Below are 12,760 nucleotides of genomic sequence, written 5' to 3'. Positions count from 1 at the left end.
AAGAAAGAAAGAAAGAAAGAAAGAAAGAAAGAAAGAAAAAAGGAAAGAAAAAACAGAAATGTGAATTTGAACTGGCTTACAGCTGACAAGATTTGTAGCAGCTGTTCCTCCTTAACAAAAAACCCCTCCACAATTAAAAACAGCTGTACTAATCAACAAACTAATGGCCAAAATTGAAATGATTTCAGCATTCCAAAGCAGAAAGAGAGTTTGTGACAGAGAGACAAAAGAAACACATGAGGCGGACTATGTAATGCAGCCGTGCTGAAGGGAATCCAGCAATCAGCCATCAGTCAGAATATGGCCCAAAGAGATCACTTGACAGATACATTCATTACAGACAAGATGACAGGGGATACACCACATGGCTTATTTCAAAGCACTTTGTTGGACTGGAAATGTTGTGAATACTGATTGAAGATAGAAACAAATTTAAATATTTATAATTATGCTACAGTCCAGAGGCAGATTCATTATTTCAAAATGTTTCTTCCCCCTTTCAACCAACAAGTTCTGCTACCAAAACCATTTCTCTATCTCTTTTTATTTATTTATTTATTTTGCCAACTTGTTTTTGCTACCCACGTTATTGCTTTGAGCCATACTAACTATCCATGCATCTATCCATTTTCAACGCCAGCTCTGTTCAAGGTTACATGGGGCTGGAGAATATCGTTAGTGTCAGGTAAAGTCTTGTCCATCACAGTGCTTGCACAGAAACACGCAACCRTGCACAGGCACTCTCATACACATGGCTAATTTAGAAAAAAAAAAACTGATATGAATATCTTAGCACTTTGGATGGAGGCTGGAGCACTCAGAAAAAGAAACAATTCAAACTAATTTTCAAAACTGTTTGCTAGAAGTCAATAGTGCCAATCTTTTCAGCAACATCTGTGTGGTTTTCAAAACATAATAAACAGAGGCATATTGTATGCTTCTGAAATAGTGACCTTTAAATGTGATTGCTTTTGTAATGGTAAAATCCCTCATTGTTCTGTGAAAAACTGCTTGTAAGCCTCAAGTTTAACATTTAGCCAGTCATCTCAAGCTTTTGATTTGAGATTGCTATAAAATTAAGCATGTGCATTGGGTGGCCAAAACAGYGGTCATTCGTCTGTTGTATTGAAGTGGCATCTCAATGGGCTGTGAGCATTTTTGTATTCAATCRGTATCTTCATGTGGGCGTCTCCTTAATGTCTCCAGAAAGTCTTGTGGCTTGCACGGGGTTCTCAACTTTTTGTGTTGCAACAGCATGCAGTCCTTTGAATTTTGAAAGTGTTCGAAAATTTTGTGCGACAACTTGCTTCTAGAAATAATCACRAAGATATTGCGGTTATCACAAGAGCTGCATTTTGAGACACACACAGAAGCTCTGGTCTGACAGACAAAAAAAAAAAAAAACATCTACACAAATACAGATTATTTTAAAAATGCAGGAGAATTACACAGAGAAAAGACTGCAATTTAATATTTTTGCAACCTAGAAATGTTTTTGAATTTGACCACAGTCATGAAAAATCAAGTAAATGTGGCCAAAATCTAATAAGGTAAAACTATTCAGGCTYGTTATGTTCATAAATCAGCTAAGATGTAAAACTGTCCAAAACAACTGCCAGTTTGGATTGCCAATTTTCAAGCTTCAGTTGAAGGGCTAATTAATGTGTTAAAAGATGCTAGTTTTACTCATTAGCTTGCTTTGACATTTAWTTTTTCTAATATGTTAAGACAGCTTAAAGTCAAAGCACAGTTGATGTTATATTAATTTTTGAATACACAGAAATGTGTTAATGGGGGTTATATTTTTGTCTCAGGAGGAAATGCCTTTTCTAAACAATTAAAATATTAGTTATGAAACATATAACTCTAATTGTAGGGACACTGACATTTCAGTGAGGTGTTCTTTTATCAGCTTAACTTTAGTAAATTCAGTAAGCTTGGTGTATGCGGTTCATAACCTTAAATATTTATTGTTAACTTCAGTCAGGAAAAAAATGAAATAAAATCCCATSAAAATGACATATGTGGTTTTAAAACATCTTTATAAATATTGGATAATWCAAACTTGATCCTCTGAAAAAATCTTGTATAACCACAATATACATGTTTTTTTAAGTCTGTAGTTTTTTTTATGAACTTTCTTTGCTGCTCATCTGTTTAAGTAAGATATAGCTAAGTGTTGCAAATGTTTTTAGGTCAAATAAAAGGTCTTGGTTACAGTTAGAAAAAAACATATTATCTACAATTATTCAGACTTGTAAATACTTGCTTTCCTTTATATTGTATATTACTAATGAGCTGTGCAATCTATTCAGAAATCGCTTTATAGTAGAGTGGCAAATTGAAAGCCACTGTTCAGGAAAATCTCAATAACGCTYGACAAGAGTATCTGAACACTCTAGAAAAAGTTACACAAAATAATTAAACTTCAGTTGAGATGTACGTCATGCAAAACAAAACTGTGTCACTATTATAAAAACTCAAGTGTTCGTCATGTCAATTTTATTCGCATAACGCATTTTAAAACATTACGAATGGCCATAATGATTAAAATATTTCAGAAACCTCATTACACACAAAAAAGATTTAACTAATATAATTAAAAAGGCTAAAAAACAAACAAATCCAACACAGAATATACATGAGCTGATAGAACTCACAATAAACTTGAAGAAACAATAGTTTTAGGCAGAATTTAAAAGACAGTATTGATTCTGCTGCACCAAAGGGTCAAGTCGTTTCAGAGTCTGGTGGTCTGTYACTGCAAAAGTTCTGTCCCCTCTGAGCTTGGCTGCACAGTGCTCTGTTTAGGAGTGAATTGTAAGTTTTGTAAGGGGGTATTTGAAGTCATCAATTAACTTGGCGGCAAGAAGGAATAGTGGGAGAAGCTTTTGTTTTAATCTATGTTTCTTGGCAGGTGGGCTGTCTTGGTCCAAACATCTTAAAGTACTTTCAGTCCTTTTGTGGATTTGTCTGATTTTGGTTGCTTTTATCACTTTATGTCATCACAGCAGTTCTTCAAGAATGCAGYTTTATCTTTGAGGTTTATATCCTGCTGCTGAATTATTCAGGGCCAGTCAGACCTCCATAGTGTTATTGGATCAACTGTCTAAAACATTTTTTTTACAATATTCTACATGGGAAATTAATTAAGAAACAATGTTTTATTTTATGGTGCACACTGGTTTGAATATGAATTTTGTCTCTTTTTAATTTTCTATTGAAACAATGTTTTTGTGTGTAAAAGCTTCAAGGTGCAAACATTAAAAAATAGCTGTGCTCTACTAAAAGTATGAAAAAAAAGTAAATATTTCCCTATTTTTTTGCTAAAGTAACCACGTTTTCTGTTGCTAATGTACGGATTTTAATCCCAATACAATGAGTAGATGATACTTCTTTGTACATAAAAAAAAACATAATGTTTGCTGTAGTATTTTGTGCATACTAAATTTTAACTGTACATATTACAGATGATGCTAATGTGTAGAGGGTTCTGATTTATGGTTATAATGACTCCTCAGTGATTTGTTTTAATTTAATTTAATTTAATTTAATTTAATTTAAAAATGTAGTTTAAAGGTTAAAGGTAAAATTAAGGGTCAGAGTGAGTTAGCATCTGGTAATGATTGAAATAAGGTCAAAGGGCTAGACATAATGTGTCCTCACAAAAACTCTGAGGCAAGCATATGTGTGCGTGTGTGTGTGCCTTGTGTTGCATGTTGTTTAAAAACAGCATTAAAAATAAATGGAGGGCAACTGTTGACAATAAATGTGACTGCACTTTCACACTTAAACTATCACTGTGCTCATACATTTTTAAAGTGCTTCCAGTTCGCATTTGCTTTTGTTTTGTCATGATTGCATCTTTTTTTAGAATTGTAGAAACCACATGGATGTATCTGTGAACAATGTTTTGGCGTTGCTTTTTAAAACGTAACATTTCATTTATCGCAGCTGCATTTATTTTAACTTTGAAATAGCTGATGAGTTGTTGAACGATCCTTGACCAGACGGTGACCATGAAAGAAGCCCCGCTGCAGCCAGTACCAGATGTACAGCAGGAAGGCAGAGGGTCACCTGCTGTTAAAAAGACTGGTGAAGCATAAGGGGCACTGAATTATGGAGCGGAAGTCCTAGAAACACTTTTCAAACTGAAATAATCTTGTTAGGTTATAAAATTTCATAGATGCAGGTGAGATTGCATGGTTGAAATGATTTCGCTATGTGTTTTTGTAAACCAATGTGAAAATGTAGTGCAGTGTCCTACATAGACAGGCTGTTGTATAATTCTAAAAAAAAAAAGGCTTAGAAGTTTACTTTAATTTTGTATCTTACTAGCAAGCAAAAGAATGTAAGAGGAYACTGATAGGTTAGTGTTTATTTTAACTCAGGAATGCCTTTGCTKTTATTGTTGATGCATGCAGGAATAAAAAGGCTGCAAGTGAAAAGAATTGGCTCAATGTTTGCTTTAACACCTGCAAGTATTCTTCTTTGTCATGTTGGAGTTCAAAAATTCCCTCACCAGTTTGTTTTGTGATATAAATGCTGCCATATATATTTTCTCCCAGACATGAGGGAGCAGCAAAAAAAAAAAAAAAAAAAAAAAAAAGATTTATCGGTTTCAAAGAAAACAGAATGGAGGCGTGAACGAACAGTATGCTTGACAACTGCTGAATTTGTCCTGGATAACAGACAGCTTAGCGTTGCCTCATGTGTGTACACATCAGCATGAAGCAGGAAACAACACAGCGCGTCTCTGGTGGTGTTGTCACGAGTCTTGTTCGGTATTACCTGCTCCCATTTCACAAACGCTGTCATTTGTGCTCATCTGCTTTGTGATTTATCCTTTTCACTGTGGAGATCCTGGAGACGGAAACCCTCAAGTGTGAGACAGTGCTCCTCCCCTCAGGAAGGGCTTGCTTCTCTACACGTTGCCACTGACTCGCTAAACTCAACACGTGTCTCGTTGACATAATTACAGTGTCACGGCTCAGTGTAATGTCTGCATGTGCGCTGTGGGTTTGCCCTCCCATCTTAACTGAAAGCTTAAACACACCGCCCATTCTGTCAAGCCAAGCCCCGAGTCAATAGAACATCCCGTCAGAGTGAATACCGCCTGCCAGCCTGTCAAGACAGCCTGCACCAAATACCCCAACAGGAGAGAAACTCATAGTTTCCCATCTAGAACAATATTGTGGTCTTCAGAGGTCAAAAAGGACAAAACCACTCTGCGCAGTTAGTGTGCATCCCTCCCAAAATAAACAAAAACTAAACTCCTRCAAGTAAGAAAGAGAATAAACTGCTGTGCTTTGCAAGAAAACCAAATTCTGGCACTAAAACTGCATCTTCGTATGCACTGCAGTTTGTCCCATCAGATGTGTAAYATCAGCCATTAGATTTTGACTTTTAACAAAAAAGGGAGAAGTGCACCTCTGTAGCTTTCTTAAAAGATCAAAAGATAGCTAAGTATGCACTTTAGGTGTTCTTGTATTGTCAACTTAAGCTTTTTTTGTGTCATATTAGAACAAATCTAGCTGTGGCAAGTATTAATCTTGTCTTTAGTGAACATGAGAAATACATCAATGTTATCTATGAGTGCTGATCTCAGATATTACAGCATAAATCATCTTTTTTTCTTTCTTTCTTTTTCTTACTGGAGAGTTTAGTCTTTGAAATTTCCCAGAGTGGCTTCAAAGTTTTGAGAATAATAAAATGGATTAGGTTGTGAAAATGAAGATGAGACAAATTATCAGCATTTTTTTTTCCTTTTTCTCATGAAGTTGTGTCAAAATTCAAAAAGCTGTGTAGAGAAGAGGATAGGAAGGTGAGTAGAGCCACAAAACCTTGAACTCACCTGTCTACGCAGGTCCCTGGTCTTTTTGGTCATTTTGTCGATGGCTGAGTTCAGTGGGTCACCTTTTTCTTTTCTGCCAGTCTGTAAAATAAATAAATAAAATCAGAGAATCATTAATTAATTTAATACACAATCTACTGATCACACAGTATGGCATATACATTTTTTTTATAAATATGTGAATATATACAGTTCAAATATAATTATTTGAAAAACATTTTCTTATGAATTTATTCTGACATCAATTCCTTGGTCAGAGAATATCTGCCTGAAATTGTTAGCAATGTTACCTAGCAACTAGCCAATTTGGCAAGTATCAATTTAGTTGTCTCCAGTCCCCCTTTGTGCTGCACTTCCTGTCAATGCCAGCTCCTACTGATGGCTTTAGCATGGCACCGGCTACCACATGGTTCACCTGATACACACAGAGTTACAAGCTGCTCTTTTTTTTCACTCGACAGTGGGGAGTTTTGCTGGGCAAGCGACACAGCTTCTTACAGTTCCAGCTTCCCTCCTTTCCARTTAACAAGCATGGCAACCAAAACAGCAGGAATCACTGCTTGTTACTGGTAGGAAATATTATGACAAATTCTTGTCTCTATATCACAGAAAAATACTTTCAGTCACGTTTACTGAAAACTCTGGACCAGAAGGTGACTCTGCTTTCAGAAACACTCTTTATTAGTTACAAGCCTTGCTGTTTTTCATCAGAGAAAAAATGAACAGAATCTTAATAGATTCCCTCTTTCACTAGCTTTCTTTTGACCTGGAGGTCAAAAAATGAAATCATTTTCTGGAACATGTTCAGTGTTTAACTCTAACAAACTTCTAAAATAGTTATTTCACTATTATAAATAAGTTATAGGAAGCATACAACTTTATCCATAGTGTTGTAGTAGACATTAAGTTCTGTGGAAACGAACAACAGTTAGGTGTATAATTGTAGCCAGGTAAAAACCAGACCCTGTCCTTCACTTTGCTTCAAATGAGGGTCTGGACTCGCTGCATAGAGAAGCAATTCTTGCTGGAGGTGTGGCCTCTGCTGAAGTGTGTGTGTGTCGCTATGAAGGAGGCTAAGCTAAGAAGCAAACCGGAAACTGTGTGCGCTGTAAACAAGCCTACTGAGAGGAGAGAAGTACCGAGCCGAACAAGACGACTGTAAATGAGAGCTGCTGCTTTGTCAGACAAATTTAATTGAATTTGGAAGCCTTATCAACACAGATTGGCTTCATTCACTCCCTCCAATGCCATTGCTAAACGAGCAGACACTGCGCAGAAAGTTGACGTCGTTCAAAACTCCTCCTTCTGTTTGCTGATTGGTCCAGGTAAAATAAACTACAAGCAGACATTGCGCAGAAAGTCAACGTTCTGTTCTCTGATTGGTCCGGCTAAAAATCTGCCAGCGAAATCCTTGTCAATGGGAGAAATCCCAGACAGAGCAGTGAAGGGAAACTAGAATTGAGTGGAACTGCGTARGAAGGCAAGGGCCAGGCTAATATAATTGTCCTGATTTAAATGCATTAAACACATGACACAGCACTGCCTCACAACTTCAGATGATGATGCCTTTATTGTCATTGTACAGAGCACAACAAAATTACATTAGGAGCAAAACCTCTCTTCATATTCAAAATCCACTCAATTTGACAAACCTGACAGATATATTGCAGTCATTTTAATGTTAGAGTCAAAGTGGGATGAGGACACAGTTACAGAGCACGCTCCTTATATGTGAAGAATGAGCTATGTTTACTGCTCCATTGGTAACTCTCCCTCAGGTCCTCTCAATAAGCTGCTGCATCGAGTCCAATGCCACCACACTTCAAACTGTACGCCTATAAATAATTACTCATGTTAATGGCTAGGCACTCTTTTTTGACATCTGACAAATGAAAACATGAGGCTCATCCTTCTTCTGAAATCTGCTCAGCTTCAGAAGGGCCTGATTCACACTGGAAGTAAACGTAGTAAAAACAAAATATGAGCAATCAAAACCAGAACATATTCGCAATTTCTCTATTAGAGTTAAATAAAAAATGTTAGTAGAGTGATCGACAGATTGTAAGACAAAGTCATCCTCTGCTGTAGCCATACCAGCATATGCATTGCATACAATTATTTGTTTTGTTGCCAGGCAACAATCAGACTGTTCTCCCTCGAATAACATGAAGGCGTGCAACCAAAACGCTTATCAGCTGTTGCAGAGAAACATACACCCGGTGACACTTTACCATTCACTCCAAATCCACCTCAAATGTGGATTTTCTGAAACACTGACCAGTCAGAGCATCAGTAAAAGAGCCATTTAGTCTGTTTCCTGTTTAATGAGACACCAAACATTGTTACTTATCTCTGTGTTACTGCGCTATTTTGCTGCCCTTTTTGTAACTGAGTTGAACAGAAGGCCTTGYATCTATGTGGCACAGATAACTAAATGAGTCCACATCAAACAGACACCTCATGGTAAACTCAGTTCATGGTTAACACTGTTATGTTCAATGCTGTAGTCACTATCAGCTTGTAAAATAAAGGCTCTCTTATGAATATGCCTGCCATTAAAAAAAAAGAAAAAAGATATCAAAGAGAGGGTTACCACAGTGAAGTCAGACCAATTGYTTGCTAACACTAACAACTTTTTTCTTGCTCAAATAGCTTGATTTCMAGCACCACAATCTTTAATAATTTGCATTGCATCTATAGAAGAGAATAAGCAAATTTTCAGAAACTAAATTAAATTGGCTCTCCTATGTTTTTTTCCCCTCTATWGGCTTCACAAATCACTTCAGTAGTAAGTCATTTTGAGAACCAACAACCATATTTATTTTCAAGTTGTCATACTTTTAGCCTAACGTGTGTTTGGGTCTTGGYACATGCTGTGGCTAATACAAGGTCCTTGATATAAAAATCACTGATTTTTAAAAAGATACAAACAAATGGATTTGGCTCTTTTTTTTTTTTCTGTGATAAATTGCTGTCAAAAGCAGCGTCACACTACAAGCAAATCATGCCGATATTTGTCCTTCCGACAATCTTAAGGAAGTCCAGATTACCGTGATGACTCTAAAGGTAATCGTAACAGATACTTCCGCCATGGGTGGTGAGTTAAGAGAGATCTAGTCGGCTCGGAAGGACGTCGGGACCGCCCTGACCTCAAATTGGGGATATTCAACATGTTTGATCTTTTTGGCCCGATATCACAGTGTGTGTAGTGTTCACCCGAGCTCTCAACCTGTGAATGAGATGTGTAGCCAATCAGAAAGCGAGGTGATGTAAACACAGAGGGGATTCCAAAATACAGAAGACAATAAAACTGTTATGACTCACCAGAAAGTCTGCTGGATGTTAAAAGTCCTATAGAATTGTTTTTCCTCTGGTAAAAATAGTCCACAAACGATCAACATTGTTTCTGCCTTGTTGCAAATGTTTATTTACTATGAAGTCACGTCTCTCTGGAGGTAACGTGTGATTTTTCCTCCGACATCTGAATTCTCGCGAGATTTCTGGAAGTCTTGCGTGATTTAATATCTGCCATCTGAATGTTCATGAATGAAATATCTGTTTGTGTGTGGTGTGTTGTCTTTTGCCGTGTGGCTGTACACCACACACTGTAGGACCAAACCTGGTATATCCATGATTTTTTTATCTTCACGTGTGGGCTCTCTCAGTCTTTGAAAATCGGCCGACTGCTTTAAAATCTTGTAGTGTGACTCAGACTTTACCAGAACTCATATATTATTTCTGTTCATATGAATGCTAAACATTGCAGTTACAATGACTCATTTGTCTCCTATCTAACGCTATAGTTAGTCATTCTCTTTTCTAATACCAACGACACAATGCAGTCATCTGCTGTGAAGCAATGCACCAGACTCAAAAGGAGAAAACTGGCAAGCAGAACTTCAGTGTTCTTTTTTTTTTTTTTTTGAGATTCAGGCCTATATAGAAAGTGCCACACAATCCTAAATAGACTCTTTAGATGAGGTGCTAATACTGTATATTTGCAAGTGTAATTCTGGCATATACCGATGAAGGCTTTTAGCCAGTTGTTGATTGACGCAAAGGGAGGAGAGGAAATGGAGGTGGCATTCAGTTACCTTCCATTATGTGCTACACATTCAAACTATCACTCACACTTTGATGGCCATGCACAGCTTTTCTTTGCTAAAGTAGAAGACATGACAACATTAGTCACTGCATTGCCTTAAGAGCCTAATGTGTCATTAAGRCTCCATGGGGATACACAGGATTACAGATGCTCACCACCCTAAATAATTAAAATAATAAAAATCGGAGAGAGGATGTGTTAAATGGAAGCAACATTTACATTTTAAAAAGTGATACACAGTATAACTAACAAGAGAATATGGTTAAGCTATGAAAAAAAAGTTTTTTACTTTTCTTATAATAAACAGACAGGCAGATAAACCAAAAATACCTTCTTTTTTTCAAATCTTTTTTTCCAGAATCAGAAATCCCTGCTGTTTTATTTCTGAAAACTCTTTAATCTGAGTTAAGGAGATTAAAAAGGGACACTGATGTCAGGGTAAAAGGACAAAAAATACTGCACCTATTATTTTTAGATCTCCCTAAGCAGCTGCTATTGGTGTGTTCATTTTCTCAAAAAACAGCTACAACTTTTGTAACCCTGAATCTTTGCAATGTGTGTGGTATACTTTAGTTAGATTAAGTCAAGAGAGACCAGGAGGGAAATACATGTTATCTTGTACTATTATTATATTATTTTCTTTTATATGTCAAGTGCATTCATGATGGGATGAATAATATATTGCTCATGTTGCATTTTTTGCAAAACATGAAACACCCAATTAAACAAACCACGCATGAATCCCCCATTAGAAAATGTACATCTAAAACCATCTATGATGATGAGTCATAGGTTAGTCAATGTGTTAAACTTATATTCAGCTTGACTGGGCCCCGGCACTTAATTTGTGCACGTGTGTCAATAACAAACTGATGCCCTTTTCTTTTGTGCACACTTTTACGTGAAAATATATCCGGCTTTCCTTTGTTCCACCCAGGTGAGTTCCACATGTGCAGACTCCACATTGAACACCATCAAAGGTTGACAACCTGACTGTCTGATTCAGTTTTCTCCCATGCAGATTCACCTATTCCCCTTCTTCTTCTTTTTTTGTCTCAGTTTTTGCCACATAATGAAATGTGCATGTTTGGTTTCTTGATAAACACAATTCCCCATGGTGCTGCACAGACAATGTTCCCAACTGTACCTCATCTATTATTTTTCACCCCCCATGCTGTGCACTCATTCACTCGCTGTTGGGGAGGGAGAAAGACAGAAGTGGGTGCCCAACAATAAGCACCCCGTGCGACGGGGTAATGGAGGCAGAGGGAGTGGAGTTACTCTTCTCCACTCAGGAGACGGCTGCTGGAGGCTGGTGGAACGACTGCAGGCTGGGAGCATATTCATTCGCTCAGGTCCAACCACAGTAAGCATGTCATTTGCTGGTGCTCTGCAGTGCGAACCATTTCACAGCTTTTTTGACCTTAAACCTCATAAAAATGTAATAAGACATACATGTGTGGTACCTATGTGTGGAATAATGATAACCACTTGAATGACACACAGAGCTTTTTTGGTCGTTTTCCCTCTTTTCAAGTACTCAGAAATTTCACGATTTGTAAAGAATACATTTCCCTATGTGGCTTTTTGATTACTTTTTAACTGTTTTATCTAAGCTAAGAAAACAAACAAAAACGACAAATTTTTCAATGAAATGCCACCACTTTAAAGCATTTCAAAGACACTTCATTCAGCCATTAATTGCCCCTAATTTATTTGTTTTCAGCAACGTGTCATTGCACCCACTGGGACGTGGTGATAACAATAAAACAAACAGAAAAAAAGGCTGAAACTGAAGGCTGGTGAGAGAATGAGGAGTGGCTCTGGTAATTCATAGGCAATAACATGGCAAATAAAAGAAATGGGCAGATGAATCAGAGAGAAGAAAAACAGAAGTCAGGTGTGTGTGWGAGAGAGAGAGAGAAAGAGAGATGTGGGGTGCATGAGGCATTGTGTCTCATTGTCTCTCAAGATCAATGTGTTAAATGATATCAATTCCGGCTCCATGTCAATTCAATTAGGCAGGAGTGAGAGGTACAATTACTGCCCAATGTGGTTACACTGTCTGTGGCAGGCTTAAAGGGGAAGGCAAGCTGATAACAAGAGGGTGAGGGAGTGTTTGTGTGTGCATGTGTGTGTGTGTGTGTGTGCAAGCTTGGAGTGCATGACAATAATAGTGGTAACATGTTGGTTGGGTAACCAGCTGATAATGGGTAGCTAGATCCTCATTAAGATAAGTTGTGCTCCCTCTGCTGTGGTGCCACAGATGGGCCAATTTGAGTTGTTCTCATTAAGTGCAACTTAAAGAGGTGCAGCAGTGGCTATCAGCTACTGTGATTACAGGACACCCAAAAAGAAAACATGCAGCAGTGAGAGACAATTTCTCCAGATAATTACTTTGGATTAGAATTTTGGTTTTGTAGTTTTTAATGTGATTCCATTATAGTACACTAGACTCAATACAATMATCTAATCTGAGACATTCTAAAAAACAAAATGTACAGTACACACACAATGTAATGCTAGGGGTACATAACTAAAGAACTAATACAGACAGTTTGGTAGTCTTCATGCATTGTGAAGTGTGTGCAGCTTTATGTTTATAAGCATACTTTTCCCTTTCATAAATAAAGATTAATAATGTTTCAAATAAGACTTAAATGTTAAAAAATAGTTCACAAATGACTATATGTCATTTACATTTTACTATTCTTCTGTACTTAGCACAAAATGTGATGCCACTTTTGTTTTGCACATTATTTCTTTGTTTTAGCAATTATTACTGGCAAATAGTATATATA

The 12,760-nt window shown here is 37.2% G+C and overlaps 1 protein-coding gene across 1 annotated transcript in view; it reads right to left on the bottom strand.

Moving 5' to 3' along the window:
• Positions 1–12,760, bottom strand: part of ctnna2 (catenin (cadherin-associated protein), alpha 2) — a 286,505-nt gene that overhangs the window by 82,476 nt on the left and 191,269 nt on the right. The window contains exon 8 of the mRNA XM_014007865.1: positions 5,855–5,935. Within this exon, the coding sequence (XP_013863319.1) occupies positions 5,855–5,935 (81 nt within the window). The remainder of the gene's footprint in view (positions 1–5,854; positions 5,936–12,760) is intronic.

The sequence above is a fragment of the Austrofundulus limnaeus genome, unplaced genomic scaffold (genome assembly GCF_001266775.1).
Source record: "Austrofundulus limnaeus strain Quisiro unplaced genomic scaffold, Austrofundulus_limnaeus-1.0 Scaffold45, whole genome shotgun sequence".
Lineage (NCBI taxonomy): Eukaryota > Metazoa > Chordata > Actinopteri > Cyprinodontiformes > Rivulidae > Austrofundulus > Austrofundulus limnaeus.
The sequence above is the reverse complement of the archived record's forward strand: the minus strand, read 5'-3'. Positions and strand labels throughout refer to the sequence as shown.